The sequence below is a fragment of the Leuresthes tenuis genome, unplaced genomic scaffold (assembly GCF_036924035.1).
Source record: "Leuresthes tenuis unplaced genomic scaffold, fLeuTen1.0.hap1 SCAF_3, whole genome shotgun sequence".
Taxonomy (NCBI): Eukaryota; Metazoa; Chordata; class Actinopteri; order Atheriniformes; family Atherinopsidae; genus Leuresthes; species Leuresthes tenuis.
The window spans coordinates 29,610,903-29,629,910 of record NW_027325357.1 but is presented as its reverse complement, the minus strand read 5'-3'; the positions used below and the strand labels follow the sequence as shown (position 1 = coordinate 29,629,910).

General features: G+C 41.7%; 1 protein-coding gene across 3 annotated transcripts in view; it reads left to right on the top strand.

The window, feature by feature from the left end:
* The window catches only part of iqsec1b (IQ motif and Sec7 domain ArfGEF 1b), a 188,866-nt gene extending 170,061 nt beyond the window's left edge, over nt 1-18,805 (top strand). For 2 of the 3 annotated variants that reach the window (XM_072382935.1, XM_072382934.1), the window contains 12 exons: nt 517-1,778; nt 2,245-2,406; nt 3,665-3,787; nt 5,409-5,575; nt 6,078-6,217; nt 7,415-7,444; nt 7,582-7,707; nt 7,803-7,902; nt 8,407-8,568; nt 8,717-8,893; nt 10,102-10,151; nt 13,649-18,805. In XM_072382935.1, the coding sequence (XP_072239036.1) occupies nt 517-1,778; nt 2,245-2,406; nt 3,665-3,787; nt 5,409-5,575; nt 6,078-6,217; nt 7,415-7,444; nt 7,582-7,707; nt 7,803-7,902; nt 8,407-8,568; nt 8,717-8,893; nt 10,102-10,151; nt 13,649-14,194 (3,045 nt within the window). In that variant the 3' untranslated portion in view covers nt 14,195-18,805. The remainder of the gene's footprint in view (nt 1-516; nt 1,779-2,244; nt 2,407-3,664; nt 3,788-5,408; nt 5,576-6,077; nt 6,218-7,414; nt 7,445-7,581; nt 7,708-7,802; nt 7,903-8,406; nt 8,569-8,716; nt 8,894-10,101; nt 10,152-13,648) is intronic. The other variant, XM_072382936.1, reaches the window with a different exon arrangement.
* Nucleotides 18,806-19,008: the final 203 nt, after the last annotated feature.

Sequence of the window (19,008 nt, the reverse complement as noted above, 5' to 3'; positions counted from 1 at the left end):
AGGGGCAGCAGCGTCAGAGCCAGCGGCTCAAAGAAGCTGAACAAACTGATAATAGATAAAGATGACTGTGTTTGGCGCTGTGCTGGAGCCCCTGGTGTTAATTGTGCAAACAAAAATGCAGCACGTTGCTCAACATAATGGGCAACAGTCCTCACCCTCTTCACAACAGATTGTGTTCACTCAGGGTCTTCCTCAGCTCCACTGCAACAAAGAATGGTGGAAGAGGTCATTCCTGTCCACAGTTTCAGCCCTGTATCACTTTCAGTCACATCTTACAGTCTTATTCAGTGGATAAAGTTTGCTGAGTTGTTGAGTCACTAGATGTCCTAAATGTTACATTGCATTTGTGAAACCTTTCCTTAAGTGGTGAGATGACAGCTAAAAATTTCAATGAGCATTCACATAGATTCTTGATCCAGAAACTAAGATATCTATCTTAACTAATGAGCATGACACTGATCATTTGCCATTACCAACTGTTAATATTTACAACAACTTTCCCGTCTCTTCTTGCAGGTTGAGATGCTAGAGCGTAAATATGGTGGGCGTTTCATAACCCGACATGCTGCCCGCACCATCCAGACAGCCTTCCGCCAGTACCAGATGAACAAGAACTTTGAACGTCTTAGAAGTTCTATGTCTGAGAACCGTATGTCCAGACGGATTGTTTTATCCAATATGAGAATGCAGTTTTCCTTTGAAGGACCTGAAAAAGTCAACAGCTCTTACTTTGAGGGAAAGCAGGTTTCGCTAACAGATGATGGCACCAAAATCAGTGCCCTGGTTCAGTCAGAACATGGTGGGGAGAGGGGTGTACAGGCCAAGACCCCAACGACTCAGAGCGACTTCACAGATGCCATCACGGAACTAGAAGATGCCTTCTCTAGACAGGTCAAATCTCTAGCTGAGTCCATAGATGATGCATTAAACTGTCGCAGTCTACACAGTGAAGACAGCCAGTCAGAGCCTGGGAGAGGCCACCAGGATATGGACAGGGAGGTCAGCCGCCAGGTTAAACCCTCCCACGGCTCCTCAGAACACCGCAAACTGGACGAGATGACAGCATCTTACAGCGACGTAACCCTTTACATTGACGAGGAAGAGTTATCACCCCCCCTGCCTCTGTCTCAGTCTGTGGACCGGCCTTCCAGCACAGAATCTGACCTGCGTCAGCGGTCTCTTAACTCCTCCCAGGACTACTGGTCCCTGGCTCATAAGGATGAAAAAGGGGACACAGACACCAGCTGCCGTAGCACACCCTCCTTAGAATGCCAAGAGCAGCGTCTGCGTGTAGACCACCTGCCCTTACTGACCATAGAGCCTCCCAGCGACAGCTCAGTGGAGCTGAGCGATCGTTCTGACCGCAGCTCTTTGAAGAGACAGAATGCATACGAAAGGAGCCTTAGCAAACAGCAGAGCAGCCCTAAACACATCAGCCACGGTCTGCCACCTCGGGGACCTTCCAGAGAAGATGACACATCCCGCCGCCGTCCTCGGCCATTGGAGGCCCACCTGGCTATCAATGGCACAGCAAACCAACACAGCAAATCAGAGTCTGATTTCTCTGACGGCGACAACGACAGCATCAACAGCACATCCAACTCCAATGACACCATCAACTGCAGCTCTGAGTCCTCATCCAGGGACAGCCTGAGGGAGCAGACACTCAGCAAACAGACTTACCACAAAGAAACCCGCAACAGCTGGGACTCACCCGCTTTCAGCAATGACATCATTCGCAAGAGACACTACCGCATTGGCCTAAACCTCTTCAACAAGTATGTACACCCCAGCAGATTTATACCTTTTGGTTTCCAAATAATATGACCCCTCATTCAATGAATACAGATTTTTGTTGTTGAAAAGACAAACGTGGAAATGTTATTTAAGTCCCAGTGATGCTGACTGAAACATGGCTGTCTGCTCGTTCTACTTATGGGTGCAATTGAGCGTGGGTGATTCCATTTAATCAGAGATGATTGTGGATTTGGTTTCTTTTAGAGCCAGCCATTAACTTCATTTTAATCATGTGTGATCAACACCACAGAGAGAAGTTGCTCCCACTTCTCATCTCAGCTCTCATCCCATCCCCCACCTCCCTCCCTCCTGGCTTTCCCAAATCTCATCCTTCATGTGACACACATTTGGCAGTGGGAAGTGCAGTGGGATAATCACAGATTTGGATTGTATCCTCACTCCTTTCTTTTTTGCTTCTCTTGATCTCACTCTCTCCTGTGTCTCCAGGAAACCAGAAAAAGGCATCCAGTATCTGATAGAGCGAAACTTTGTTCCAGACACTCCTGTGGGTGTGGCCCACTTCCTGCTCCAGAGGAAAGGCTTGAGTAGGCAGATGATTGGAGAGTTCCTGGGTAACAGACAGAAACAGTTCAACAGGGATGTTCTTGAGTGAGTGATTCATTTCGGTCTGCTCTTTGGTATATTAGTGTGTCCAGATGGATACTTTTGCTTTTGCTTTGATTTGCCACATATGCCCATACAGAGAATCGTGTTTTTGCCTCCAAGCAATAGGATTATAAATCATCACTTAATTGTAAATAGGGTGGGCAGTTTTCAATCTACCCTGATTCAGAGTATTTGGAGTAACTGAGGACTACATAATGACTCAAGTTACATCCAGGAAATAAACAAAAATAGATTCCACTCAGGAAATTGCTGTGATGCTCAGATAAACATATATTTTCTATTTATATTCCCCACTTCTTAGAGTATGGATGGGAAGTGGTAAAGATATTCCATAAGGAATCCTTTGCATTACATATGCCTTGGGATTTAGACTAGAGAGACATATGCGATTCAGTCTTGGTTGCACATAAAACTCCATCATAGTCCATTGAAATTTGGAGGAGAATAAGGCCAGGAAATATCTATTGGTGTCAGTTTGACAGACATCTAAAGGGCTCATTTGGAAAACCTCACATGCAGGGGTTCAGTGTGCTGAATCAGTGAGCTGCAATCTTCCTGTAAGCAGGGATAGAAGCCTATAAGAGTCAAGAGAATAACAAAAATGACTTCATAACAGACCATCAATGATTGTATATGAACAGTATTATCTGTCCAATTTAGCAGTAATCTACAGCTCTTTGGAGCTAAAAGATTTACATCTTTGGGGTTATCGTTTTGGTTTTATGGCCCGTAACCCAACTATGTTACAGGCAGTTTTACTTAATGTAGTAGGATATCAAAAAAATAAATAAATCATCAAAAGCTATCGACATACAGCTACGGATTGAATTCTTGCATCTCTTTTAGATATTATGTAGAAGTCCTTATAAGCTGACGTAAGGTAGTGTTTGTTAAAGGTTCAGGTTTTGAAGAGTACTTTCTTGCACCAGAATACATATTGTGCTTGTGTTGAATGCATTGCAAATAGTTATTATTAGTAGGGCTGGGAAAATATTCAATTCTTTAATCGCATGATTTCCTCTGATTAATCACGATTTCTTTTCTGACTGTTTCCTGTGAGCGCTGCTGCTCACGACTTTTTCAAAATAAAAGCCAGTGAGCAATAGACATTTACAATAAAAATAATAAACACTGCGTTAATGGGAGACAAATAATTGTCGGCGATAATGAATTCATTAGTTAACACAAAAATAATGCATTAATGTGCCCAGCCCTAAATATCAATAATGTTGTTTTTCAGTTGTGTGGTGGATGAAATGGACTTCTCCGCTATGGAGCTGGATGAAGCGCTCAGGAAATTCCAGGCACACATCAGAGTGCAGGGAGAAGCACAGAAGGTTGAGCGGCTGATAGAGGCCTACAGGTAACTGTGAAAGCAGGGGACACAGTGCATGACATGGCTTTCCTCACAAACCAGTTTAGATGGCTTGGACAGATTTTTTACATATTGAACTATGTGACAAAATGATAATTTATGTGTTCATTAACACAAGTCTACCACCAGAATTGTGTATGATTAATGGATAGCATAAGCAAGCTTTAAGCTTTGTACCTAAATAACATTATGCTCCTAACAAAGGTGACATCAAAAAGTCACCGTCTTGAGTTGACATTCGTGATCGAAGGTCATTAGAGCAGTGCAAAGCCATTTCAAATCTAGACTTCATTCAGAATCAAATCTAGAACATTGCAGAAAGTACTTCAAAGACTGAGGAATATGTCCTCCAGAGCTGCTGATGGATGTCGTTTGTGCCTCATTTACTTTCCCAAAAACATAGACTAGAAAGGTGCTCTCATGTCCACAGAGAATTTGCTTGTATCAGCTCTGAGCAAGGACATTTCAGCCTTGATAAACACTGCAGTCACTGTTACACTGGGGAGATAATGATAACTGGTCATCACAAGCTCACTTTATGGTGACTCAGAAATCTGATGGCTGCAGACTGTATTGATGGACTTTATTGCTACGGTCTCGTGGTCCTAGCTGCTATGAAACAGTGGCACCTCTAAAATAAATTGTTGTTTCAGATATAGGTTGTATCTGATGGTACAGTCAAATGACCTACATGGTCACATACAATATCATTGTGTAATGTAACTTGTCCCACCATGCCAGAACAGAGAAAGGACAGTATGAATTGACTTAATGCTATTAAAAATGATAATTGAATTAAATTATACCCATACAGAAGTGGAACTAATTGCTAACAGGAACACCTGGCAATTTTTTTTACCTTGAGATTAAGTATATGTTCACTATTTTTGCTCTCATGTTCAGATAGAGCATTGTAGCTTGTTTAGATATGTGGCATTGTGGGAAAATGTATTATTTAGTGTGGTTTCTCCTTATTTTCTTTATCTGGCTCTTTCCATCTTCTTCACAACCTACAAATGCCACTTTCGCAACAAAGTTCTCGCTATCCATAAATTACACACAACTTTCTCATGGTGATCAAGTAACAGTGGTTTGACAGTATGCAAACTCTACTTTGTTGTAGTCTCGCAGTTTCACTTGTTAAAAACCCAGAGTAAACTACCGCCTTCTGCGCAAAAAAGAGAATTACTGACAATGATAAAAACCGTACGTTTTCGCATTTTTCTATTAATCTTGAACAAAAACTGCTTAAATTTCAAGACTGAGCTGGTTAGCCAAGCCCATTAATGTTAGCCATGGCTCCCACTAGCTAATTGTGTAGCAGTTATTTCAGTGAATTCAGGTGAATCAGCAGAATGCTTGAACATTTTCTCACACAGTCCACAGCTTTGTGGCATCAGATATACTTTTGTCACCAACTTGATTCTTCTGTCATGCATATAAATTACGAAAGGGACAGTGGTCCAATTCAATGGCCACGCCAAGCCCCGACCATAGACTCACGAGTGCGTGTAAATGTATTGATTGTTTTATCAGAATTTTAAAAAGAAAGTAATGGCTCCTGTCTAGTGTGACCTTACAGTTTTTCATGTATAATATCTCTTTGCAGCCAACGCTACTGCATCTGCAACCCTGGTGTGGTACGGCAGTTCAGGAACCCCGACACCATCTTCATCCTTGCCTTTGCCATCATCCTCCTCAACACTGATATGTACAGCCCAAATGTCAAGCCTGAGAGGAAGATGAAACTAGAGGACTTTGTTAAAAACCTTCGAGGTACTTACTTTCCCCTTCACCACTTGTAGTTAAGGTGGCAAAAAAATAAAAAAAGAATTATATAAAAGTATTTTTCACATTTTTCAGCATTTCTTCAGTGATTGATATTCACCCCAAATAGAGTTTTGAGCCGGTATTTTGCGTCGATCAATGGCCATGTCAATAGGGTATTTAATTTTTTCATGAATAATATCCAAGAAAGCTTTGCAGTTCAATCAAAGCACTTAAGTCACCCTGAACAGATTTTGCAGGGATTAGCAAAGGGCTGTATGGCATAACTAACTAATTTCTGAGCGAATTGAAGAGTCTGTAATTAAAGTACAGTATTAAGTGTTGGAGAAATGCTCAAACTCACAACCCTGAAGGACATTTTTGCCTACTCTGATATGTGCATGCAGCATAGAAGTAAATTGAAGGGTTCATCTGCATTCATAAAGCTTTAAATTAATCATAAGTCTTCCTTTTTCCTCTCTCCTTCTCTTTTTCACCCATCCTCTGACAGGAGTTGATGATGGGGAGGACATTCCCCGAGAGATGCTGGTGGGGATATATGAGCGGATTCGCAAACGAGAGCTCAAGACTAACGAAGACCACGTGTCCCAGGTTCAGAAAGTGGAGAAACTGATTGTTGGAAAAAAGCCGGTAAGTTTAAGCTCACCCTTGGGCCACTGTATGTAGAGTGTAACCGCTTTTATCTCACCCTCCGTAAAAGAGCCGAATCGAACCACAGCGTACAAAACCAAATTACCCAGCATACTTTTGTACTGCCAGAGAGTCCTGGCTCATTCCTGACCAACAGTCTCAAAGAATGTGCAGAAAAGAAAGCGCAGTCTTTATCAGAATATACTTTCTACACTGTGTGACACATCAGTTGTTCGGGGCTGAGGACAGTTATGCAGAAAAACTCCAATATCTCTTTCTCTGAAAGTGTACCAGTTGACAAACTCCATAATAACAGATGAGAAAAAGAACGTCAACCTCAGTGAGGGTGTTCATTTAAAATCTAACTCTTACCTTCTGTCATTTGATGGCCGTTTCCTTGAACCAACTGCTTTTCTGAGACACAAATCTCCCAAACAATCCTGAATGCTGTCAAAACGAGTGGAGGTGTGGCACTGGAGCCGAAGACAGTCTGGCGGACCACCAGACGTCCGGCGATGTGGGAGCTGGAGCCGGTCTGACGTCCAGTGACGAGCCAGGCTGGGCCACCTCAGAAACAGGAGGAGATGAGCCCCCCTGGGACCCCTCTGGAACAGGGCCTGGAAGAGGCAAGCTCGGCTGGGTCCCCTCTGGAGCAGGGCCTGGAAGAGCCAAGTTCAGCTGGGGACTGTGCGGCTGGGGAAGCATATGGAGAGATGAGGGAGGAAATGTACATGGCAGCTACCTGTGCAGGAGCAGGAAGAGGCAAGCCTGGCTGGGCCCCCTCTGGAGCAGGTCCTGGAAGAGCCAAGCTCGGCTGGGGACTGTGCGGCTGGGGAAGCATATGGAGAGGTGAGGGAGGAAATGTACATGGCAGCTACCTATGCAGGAGCAGGAAGAGGCGAGCTTGGCTGGGCCCCCTCTGGAACAGGTACTGGAAGAAAACATGACAAAACTGACAGACATGACAACAGCATCATCGTTATTCAGGTTGACACATGCTGGAAACATTGAAAGGACTGTGAAGGACACTCAGATGTATGCTCTGTAAACCATAAAAACTGTTTGATGATATTGAATCCTCACCATGTTTCTTTTTGAACAGTACTCGTGTTATCTTTTCTCTGATGTATTATAGATGCTCCCGTAAGTGTTCACTTATCTGTAAAATATCTTTTGAATGTGTTTCTTACTGTGCAGATTGGCTCCTTACATCAAGGTCTTGGCTGTGTGAGTATTACTCTTATAGCTATTTACTTTGTAGGGATATATATTGCAAAGCGTTATGGACCAGATGTAAAAGGGATGTATGAACATGCATGTGTGAGGCAGATTAACTTAAAGATGATGCTGGATTGTGTGTGCAGGTACTGTCATTACCCCACCGGAGACTGGTTTGTTACTGTAGACTTTTTGAAGTACCTGATCCCAACAAACCACAAAAGCTGGGCCTGCACCAACGGGAGATCTTCCTCTTTAATGACCTATTAGTGGTATGGCAGACTTTACTCCTTCAGAACACTGACAGCAAACCCAACATGCCGTTTGAAGAAGTCTAAACCAATGTATATGCTGTACTTCTTTGTAGGTTACAAAGATTTTCCAAAAGAAGAAGAACTCTGTGACGTACAGCTTTCGGCAGTCCTTCTCACTCTACGGCATGCAAGTGCTGCTCTTTGAGAATCAGTGTAAGTGCCACTTGTTTTTCATTATTTCCAACTTTCAGCTGCAGGATCAAATTGCCAAAATATTTTTCAATAAATTAAAGGTTCCTTTGGTCCTCTGTTATTTCTGTGTCCAAATTAGTCAGCAAACATTTTGAGAAGCAGTTTCACTTAATGTTCATGAATGACGACGTCACTGATATTTGAGGTTTGTCTTTTCATTTGGAATCAAATTCCCTCTTGAAGCCCTTTTTTGCATGAAAGCTTAACAAGGCCAGTTCTAGATTTCCTCAGTGGCTCCATGAGATTGTGTGAAAGCACAGTAAAATTCAAATGAAATCAGTGTGTTTGCAGTTTTTAACACATGTAAGCAATTTAAACATCCTACACCTTCAAAAAATACTTTTGAAAAGCAGATTCACTCATGTGTACATGCTAACGATGCACGTGTGAAAATGGCTATAGACTCAGTTATCCCAGTGTTTCGTACTGACATAGGCTAAAGACTTTGGTTTTATATTTTTTTAGACTATCCCAATGGAGTCCGCCTGACCTCAGCCATACCTGGAGCAGACATCAAAGTCCTCATCAATTTCAACGCTCCCAATCCTCAGGATCGCAAAAAGTTTACTGACGATCTGCGAGAATCTATTGCAGAAGTCCAAGAGATGGAGAAGTACAGGATAGAATGTGAGCGCAAGTTTTCTATTTTCTTTCTATATTTAATGTAGATATATCTATATATTCTTTATCTTGTCTAACAAGTAGATACCATCGTAACTTACAAAAGAGAAAAGTCTAAATTGTTATAAATGTTGCTTTTGTGTGACTGGCACAGCTGAGCTAGAAAAACAGAAAGGTGTGGTGAGGCCCAGCATGTCCCAGAGTTCAGGGTTAAAGAAGGAAACTGGAAACGGCAACCTGAGCCGAGCCAGCCTTGACGACAGCTATGCCATCGGTGAAGGCCTGAAGAGGAGCGCCCTCAGCAGTTCTCTACGTGACCTTTCAGATGCAGGTAGAGTCTAAGATTGCCATGGTAGCACAGCATCTCACGTATCCTTCTTGTCCTAGTTGGAGCAGAGTATACCCGAGCTGAATGCTGGCATGATACCGTTCACTCCAATTGTTTTAGAAACTTAGAGGAAGGCAGGTTCCTGTTCCCATGGAGTTCTGATTTGGGTGATAGCTATTGCAGGTGGCTTGTGTATATAGAGTCTCAGAGCCAGTGAAGCAAAGAGATTGAGATGGGCGTGTTTGCTAATGGCCCGAGGTGTAATTTACTACTGACTATCAACATATAATCCTGCATCACCAGCGGCGGGTGGAGCAGCGTTATGTAGGTCACTGTGACCAATCTGAGCGTCTTAGCAGTAAGAGGAATTAATGTGATGCTGTTGATTCATCCAGGGTGTACAGAGTTGATGCTGCGCTGCAGAGATGTTTTGCACAAACACACTTGCTTACTTACTTAGTTTGAATTTGTAAAACAACATCGATTTTATTTTCTGTAACCGTTACAGTTGTTCCTCATGGAATTGGGCTTCTGCTGCCGAACAAAGTTTTCCAGATGAGAGGATTTACCGACAGACAACAAGCCAGCGTGACAGCTGGGGCTTTTTCAGATAGTGTTGGTGCTGGTGATAACATCAGGATCGATTAAGTTTGAGCTTTGAGCTGAAAAGTTCTTCAACCTGATGTTTCTGTAGTTAACTGGAAGCACTTAGAGTTTTAAAGATGTTTTCTGGGCAGATAAGACTCGAGAATCAAATTTAATCAGCTGTACTTTGGGAATTGTTGGATTTAGGATGTTATTGGGTCACACTCAGAGCTAAAATTCATGATATTTTGACCTGTGATGTGCCGATTTTTATCCCTCATAAAAGTAAAATGCTAAATTTATGGGAAATCCCACCAGATTACAGTCCAGTTGCTGTTAGGATGGTCTCCTGCCAGCAGTGCTTTGGGTAGCTGTTAGAAATGTAAAGAAATCTGGAGTTACTTAAGAGATGCTTGAGAAGCTGACATAATTTTGGTGCAGTGACTTGTTTCTTCCCTTTCCTGTAGTGCTTATTCACATACCCCTGCCACAGTGACAGTCGGCTGCTGGTTAGTCATGTGTCACCTTAGCGCGTTAGCATCCTCCCATCATAGACATAAAGGACATCTGCACTTCCACATTTTAACCAGGCGTGCCTAATCTGTCATGTTACATGTTCTGGGCAGGCAAGCGTGGGAGACGCAGCAGTGCAGGATCACTAGACAGCAATCTGGAAGTAAGTAGGAAGTCACTGATGCTGAGCTGCCCTTCGCCTTTATGTTGTTCCCTCTCAGCACGCAGTCTTTTGTTTTATTTTTGATTTGTGGTGTTCTGTTTTTTTTCAGTGGTCTTTATGTTGTGAGCACCTTGAATGCTGTGCATGCACAGGGCTGAACAGTAATGATGCTGTGGCTGTAGCCCTAACCATTCATGTACAAAGCATGACACATGACTAACACTACCTCTGACTTCCATTAGGGCTTCTGTGTTCATGTTAAGGCTCATAGCTTTAAATCATCCTCTCTTGTGTTGTGGTTAGATTTTAAGCCATTTCCTGAATTTTGTCCCTATTTTGTTCTAGCAGAGTGAACTTGACTGTCCTGTCAGTCGCAGCTCCTGTATGTTAACACAGTTTGGCACAGACTTAAACAGCTTCATCTTACTGACCCCCAAGCTTGACAAGAAGACCCCATCTTCTTTATATTGTCACACAGATCCAATATGAATGTAATAAGCTCATTTGTTTGTACCTGTACTGTAATTACATTTTTTAGGTGCTCTACTTGAGTATCACTGATCTATACTACTTGAATCTTCTACTCTTCTTCTCCATAACATTTCAGATGTAAATATGAAATTTTTTATTTCAATAAATTGATTGTAATGAAATGAATTAAACAAAATACAATTAGGAAAACAATACATGCAGAAACTATATATGGATAATTTGGTGGAAATTTGAAATGAAACCAGTTTTGTATAAAGTGATGGGAATTTGTATTGCTTTTTCCAGTTGTGGTATTGGAAATAATGTCAGCAGGATCATTATGTATGTGGCAAATTGAATTCACTTCAGTGCTTGACTTTATTTCTTTGAAATAGGCTGAAATTAATTGATTCTTTATTTTTCTTATTGTTAACAAATACCCCAAAAAAGGAAACATCTCTCAACCCTTGACATCGTCTTACGGACTCAGCTGGAGCTACATGTATATGAGCTATATGAACACCAGGGGCTGAAGCTGTCTTTGAGCCAGTGTGTGCTTGCAGCGTGGGGCATGAAGCTCCAAGCTGAAAACTTCTAAACTGGGGCTGTCAAACGATTTTTTTTTAATCGCGATTAATCACATTTTTCCCCCACACAAATAAACACAAAGAAAAAATGTCTTTTTTTTTTTTTTTTTTCCCTTGTCCTTTTCAGCATTATAGCAGCAGAATTGTAGTCTGAATACCTTTGATGCCAAACAGATTTGCTTTGCCAAGGGAAGGTTTATAAATGTAAAACTCCCCTTGATGCCCATTTATTTATTTCTGTTTACAATATATGACATGTAATGGAACTGAACCGGACCGGGGGACAAGGAAAGAAGAAGAGGAAAGAAGAGGAAACAGAACAAAAATAGAAACAAAAACCAGACAACCAGCTGCTACACCTGGCCTTAGAGCCACCAGGAGCACCTGAAAGCAGACAAGCAGAGAAAAAACAAACACACAACCAAACAAAAAGAAAAAATGTCTTTTATCTTTTATTTCTTCTTTCAAATAAAGAAGTACATTGTAGGCCCACTTGACATGTCTATTTCAAAAACACAGCACATAAAATTCCACAACAATGTGGTCTTAAAAAACTGAAGAGGTACTAGACAACAAAGGACAAACAGAACAGTGCCTAATGACAGTTAAATGAATGAAAAACTGCAGTCATTGGACACATCAGATTCAGAACTTTGTGACTCTTCTCTTAGTGACTTTTCTCCTATTTATTAAGCCAGTTGCTAAGCTCGCGATTAACCATGATCAACGAACGTGTTAATTTTTTTAATTAATCGCATCGCAATTAACGCGTTAACTATGACAACCCTGTTCTAAACATTTCAGTTATTGCTGACCCTGGAGTTTTGCCCTTAAACCTGTATAACGTGTTATTGGGAACTTTACCCAACCCGCTCTTGATATAGTGCACTATTTGTGCACAAGCACAATGGCATAGATTGTAAAGTGAAAATAAAGTAAAGCCATACACAAAACTGCACAGTTTATACACAGAAATATTCATCTGTGATATTCTTAGATGGAGCTTTAGTTTAAATAAGATTTCCTGTTAATTGCATCTTAGATTTATAGCTTTCAGTCTCAAACTTTCAGTTAAATCATTTTACAAGAAACAAGAAAAAATGCTATGCTAAAAACAGTGAGCACAATTCATTCATACATATGTATATACAAACTAATACCAAAGTACAGTACAGCTCGTTTTAGGTGAAAGCGATAGCACGTTGGTGAGCTGCTGATCCTCCTTTTTTAAGCTCACGTGTTCAGCAGGTGATCAGCTCTTCCGTTCCATGTGACGTGAACTCATAACACTGTTAGCACCATTTGAGCCAAGCCAGAATTCGAGCCAAAATTTCAGGTACCTCTCCACAAGATCCACAAGAAGGTCCCACTTAAGCCCCAGAAAACACGAGATGCTTGTGAAGCTTTTGGCCCAGGCATGCTCTTACTTTCCCAATAGTGTAACAACAGCTAAAGCAATTCCCCCAAGAGCTGGGCAAGACTATGTGGATGTTTTTGCTTGTAAGAGCTAAATTCCATTCCTTCAACTTCCATGTTCATCACTGTGATGCACTCTGGCCCAAAACGGATTTTCCCCTGATGCTACCCAGTTTGTGCATTTTAACATAAAGTGGAGGTCAGCCCCAGTTTTTAAAATAGTACAGGTTGTATTTTGTGGATATATAAGCAGGCATGACTCAAAGTGGGGAACCCTCAGCAAGTTTCCCATTATGACAGGTGTGGACAGGTGTTAGGAGGATGAAACCCACTAACTAACCCGACACTGTTGCCATGCCAGAAGGGCAAAACTCAGCACACAATCATGAAAAAAAAGGGACTGATAATAAGTGTTTCTGACCATCACAAACCCCACTTGAGCTGTTGCTGTTGCATGTTTTGCATGGCTCTTGAAGGACTTGCTTCACTCTGTATTTATCTTGCCAGTCTGTGTTGGTCTGCTTTGAGATCTCAGAATATTAATGTAAAGTTTAATTTTTTTGTTTGTTTGTTTGCTGAGTGGAAATTTAGAAACACCAAAATGAGGTATATCATTACAGTCAGTCCACATCTCGTGCTATACAGACTCCTTTTTGAGCACTTGAAGATTTAAGGACAGTGTAAAAGCATAACGTGGTCCAAACCAGATATAACAGTGAAAAAAACTCAGAGCAGCATTCTCCTCATGACAGCACATACAGCACATACAGTCTCGGCAAGCTGAGCCTCCAGGACCATCTAGAGAGAGTCGACCGGACAGACAAACAAAGGCAGTGAATCGAAAAAGGAAATAGGTACTTTTCCACAAGGCAACACAAGCGATCATGACTGTGATTGAGCTGGTCATACAGTTGGTGCTGCTGTGAAATGTCTTTCGATATCCACAGAAGTGTCTTTTATATGGAAAATGATGTGCTGTGTCACCTTGTTGTTTCTGTGATCTGAACATCTTCTCTCTTGCAGGGCTCCATCATTAGTAGCCCCCACATGCGGCGGAGAACCCCCTCGAGTCGAGACTGCCCATCCCGACACAGCGGCCAGTCCCTGCCCAACTCCTCCTCACTGCTCGGATCTTTGTTTGGCACCAGGCGGGTGAAATCCCCCAGCCCTACCCCTCAGGGCTCGCACCCCACCCTCATCTCCCATACCCCGCACCCTGCCAACCTGCACCACACAGCCCGTGTGGAAACAGAAACGCCAGTGCCCATGCACCCACACCTTGCCCAGTTCTGCCACGTGACACAGAACCCCCCACCTTATCACCACCACCACCACTACCACCCACCGGCCCACCTGCAGCACCCTCCACACCAGTATCACCCACCTCCCTCTCACAGCCCGCAGCCACCCTACCCTTCTCACCCTCAGCACTCTCAGCATGGCCACGGGAGCCACCCACCACACTCCCCCCACCCCACTCATGCCCCCCACCTCCATGGCCCACCACCACCGCCTCAGGGCCCCAGCAGCACCAAGCCCAAGCACAGTGGAATCAGTACAGTGGTGTGAGGGGAGCACAGCGGCCTCCCTGGGTCTTCTGACTAAACCTTTAATATTTCCTCCGAGGATCTCTGCTGACACGACAGTCGCACTGTGTATCTATGATCTGGAGACATGAAGCCAGATGAGATCCTGTGCTTCCTTCAGCATTTCTTCTTTTTTGTGTGTGTGTGTGTGATTGGTCTCATCACTGAGGCAGATCATTCAATATTATCTCGGATCAGTCCTTTCATTTAATTTCAAGTCACAAGTCATGTCTGCCTTTTTCAAGAGCAACAGACTTCAGCGCAAGAGCATGCACAAAGACCACTACTGTTCCTCTTTAGTTAATAAAAGGAGCACGATCAAATATCTTACAAGTATTTCACAGAAGTAAATAGTAATACAAAGTGATTTAGTCTGGCGTGAGGGTCGTTTGGCTGAACACACACAGAGTCAGCCTCAGTAGTCGCTGATTATCTAATGTAGCAGTAGCTCACAGTGCACTGTGATTTCTCTGGTAGCAGTGGTAAATGTGCCAATTATAGAAGCAATTATTGATTTAGTCTCAAAAACTGCTTAATGTATGTTGTGCATAATATTTTGTAAAATAATGATATCAGCTGTTACTGTTATGATTATTACCGAACAAATAACATCAGTTAAAACTTTCAGTATTATACTCACACGTTGAGGGCATACAGTAGTTAGAAAAACAATCAAAGCTTTTATGAGTGAGACAGTCGTAGGCTGGAATACTTCTGTAAATGGTTGCCTTTGAGTTCGAACTCAGTTGAAGATTGTTGAGGGCTGTTGCACACCCGCCTGCCTACAGTCTTTTCCGCTGCACTTGTCTTTGATTTGGAGTCGTTCCTCCTGCTCTGGAAAATGGAAGCTGCAGCAAGCTGCTGAGCACACACATTTTCCTGAATGTCTTTCCTTCAGTACTGGCCGCTAGTCTACCCTCATTTTATTTTTTTAACTATTTTTTTAAAGTCCAAGAAACTATATGAATATAAGGTATGTGTTGCACTACAACCTGGTTGTCCGTTCTGCAGGAAAAAGGAGGTTTTTGCTGTTTTCACGTAAAAAAAAGCAAAGGAGTCCGTGTAACATGTGCAGCAGGGAAACAGCACCATGACTGTCCAGTGTGGAAGCTCTCAGCTGGCTGAGTGCTCCCTCTCCGTCTTCAGCTTCACTGTGGGCCAGCAGGCGAGTCATGCAGGAATATTCTTACTTTGGAGCCACTGCGGTGGAAAAACTAAACAAATTTTGTTTATCATTCTGTGATGGTGACAGCATCTTTATGTTTTTCTCACCACAAAGAGCAGTTTTATATCAGTCATCTTTCTGACATATTATGGGGTGGCTGGTTGCACCGCCCGGCCATCCTGCACACCATATCTGTGGTGTGTGCAGAACAGAGGCCGGAGGCTGGTGAATGTGAGCATATTTTCTGTTGAGGTGATGGACATAGCACTTCTTTAACTAAGTTGATATCAATGGCAGAAGTTACCTGTATCTGCTTTAATACTATGAGATTTTTTTATATGTATATATATGTGCAATATGTATTTACTTTTCTGTCTAAGAACAATCGCAATCCGATGGATGTTTCTTTGGTTTGATTCTGTTAGTTTTGTCTCTTTGTCCCGTATTGTCGTTTGTCATTTCCTCCTCAGTGTTTCAGTGAAATGCAAGTATCCACATGGGTTTGGAGGTACTGGACCCTCCACACTGATACAGAATATAACAAGAAATAACTGCATGTAACAGTGTATCTCTAGGCTGTTTTCAAACTAGCATATTCCCAATCTATATCAGTGTAGCAGTTGGTAGTTATTGAAGAAAATGGTAGAATAGTTCTAACTTCTTAAATTACAGCTGACTGAAGTAATTAATGTGTTTGTGTCATTCCAGACAATAACTAAATCATGTCCTAATTCACATACAGTACAGTACAATAATATACTGAATCTTAGTGTACAACCATAGTTAAACCTGGATCTTATCAGAGCTTCAAAAGGAAGGTTCTTTGGCGGAAAAAAAATTGGTTATTTTTAGAATGGCATGATGAGAGATGGAGTCCATCATCTGAAAATCAAAATGACGAGTCAGCCTTTAAAGAGGAACTCTTTTCTTTGCATTGTTTCTGCCGGTGACACACAATGCTGTTATCAGGAAATATTCAGTGGATCAGTGCTTTTAAATTCTTCTGTCCTCTGTGTTCAGCTTTTTGTCATAAGCCACACATCCTACAGTGTTCACAAGGTATGACTAATTTGAATAATTGATAAGGGTAATAGACTGTTACTAATTCTCTCTAGATTCAGGAGTGCTTTTTACATCAGTAATAAGCCATTTATGAAACAAGTTTAGATTTGCCAAATTGTATGAATTATCTGCTGGACTGGTGTTAATTCTCCGTTAGCAGTCATTCTGTGCTATTGGTGAAGTTGATTCTCAACTGAGAGCTTATTATTCAGTAGAATCTGTGCTAGAATCTACTTCAGGTATTTCTACTATTTTGCTCAAGTTTGAAATGGAGATTTTGACCGCAAGTTGATGGCTAGTTGCCGGGAAAGTGTGTTGCTATGTTACGTTTTCAGAAAACCACAATTACATATGAACAACATAAGCGTTGTCAAGCATCAAACAAGCGCTTACTAGGAGGGTGGTTGAGGCTCCAAAATCCCAGGTTTTAACTGCAAGACCAAAGTCTGACAACTTCAGGAATAACTATTCTCCAGTTGTGTTACCTCAGATACTGCGCTTTCACTTCATGGCAAGAGTTGTAACTGGCATTGCCATTTTTTTATCTGTAACTTAAGACTTGATGCACATTAGAGCGAATAGAATCGACTATGTGATTAAAATGATGCGACTTAATAACTGTTTTTCATCTGATCCAGAAAACATCACACTCACATGAATGTCTGGCATCTTCCCAGATATGATCTAATATCTCAGATATTCTGATATTCAGATATTCTGCTGGGATAGGCTCCAGCTCCCCCTCACCGCCCTGAATTGGATTAGGCTGGTATTGGAAATGGATGGCTGTGCCGGCTAAAAGACAACCTGTATACAAGCACAGACACATAGAGGGTGTGGTTCACATTCCCCTTTACCACACCAGTGATTAAGAGTTGTTGGTAACACCAAAGGATGCAGCATCAGAAAGTCCCACAACAACAAGCACTGCATTGTGTTAATACGCTACACATCAAAGCAGGTTTCACCCTCGTCAGGCTTCCCTGCATGTGTTTTACAGCTGACAACGACGACTTCACCTTGAAGAAAAACCCTCCAATGATAATGGTAACTCTGGGTGAATGCCTGAGAAGCAAGATAAATGCCGAACCAACCAAATGTTGTTCATTAACTGCTTATTACTGGTTTTAAAAATAATTAAAAATTGAAGACTTTTAAAATCTTTTCTTAGAGTCCTAACTCATCACAACCTCTACAAACCCTTTAGAGTAGTGCTGTTTGTTAAATATATGTGGCAACTTTGAATTTGTTTAGCTGTACTTAATGCACCGTGCTGTGGGCTAATGTCTTTACAATATGATATTTTAGATCTGTCAAGTATTGCACTTTCTCTGCATTTTCTTTTCGTACATTTTATCTTCTCTGGAGTCGTCAAAGTGCCAATATGGTGTTATTACAGTTTGAATTAGTGACAAATAAATTAGGGACCAAATTTAATCAACCCACCACAACCGCACAGTTGTTATGGAATAATGGTGCAGACAGCAGCTTAGAGCAAGCTCTCTCAGCTTCACTACACATTACGTTACATCTAATCCGTACTTTAAGTCACAGCTTCCCAGCCCCCACAGAACAGATGTAGTGTAAAACCTGTCCAGATTCCATGTGAGGTGCTTTGTTGCATGCCATTGATGCCTACCTTTTCTTTTATCTCTCCTTTTCTGTTTTTTTCTTTTTCTTACTGTTTTCTTTTGTTTGTTTTTTTTTTTAAATCAAGCAGTGTGCTTGACAAGATTCCAAGATTTCAACATGACGTTATTTCTCTGACTGTTGTTTGTTTACATTTAGATGATTCAAGCCTGCAGGTGTGTATTTTCTTTTGAAATGTGTGTCATTCTACTCTGTCATGCACCTCTGTTTCCGTTGCACAGTACAACGATGCGGCTGTATACTGAGTGTAAATAGCAAATCCTGGAATCTGATGGAACTTGATAAGGTAAAGGAGGTTGGAAATGGAGGGCATATTTTCAGGGCGGGTCAGTAGTAGAGAATAATAAACATATGTAAATAGTCTGTAAATTATTATTATTCGTAGTAATAATTATTCTTAATACTCAGTGTCTGCAGTTACAATGAAGGTGCATTCCTGCTCTCCTCTGATATTTACATAATCATCTGACGGCTTCTCTCTGCCTCTGACGGGACTGAATTATCATAGGATGTAGAAATGAGCAGCTGTTACATGGTTAATAGGCTTCTGACTTTTCTCACACTCACAGTCCACTTTTGAAGTCAAAGGGAAGAGAGGGGTGTTTTCTGATTTTATTATGCATTCTGTTTTTGAGTAGACAAAACCCTATTGATGTAAAACTAGTACTGTGACAATGTTGAGAACGCAAAATAAAATGATATACTGTAAAACCTGAACTGCATCAGTTTCCCTACTTCATGATGTCCAGTGTGGTATTTCCTGGTGTCAGCTTAGTGACTGGACGGGTCGAGGACCTGCGCTTTCTTCTGTTCTCGAATGGTGGCTCCAACTTACAGTAGACATAAATAATTAAATGTAAGAGTAAATAGATATGAATTCAGGGCTCTTCTCACTTTCCTTAAGATTAATATTTTGATAT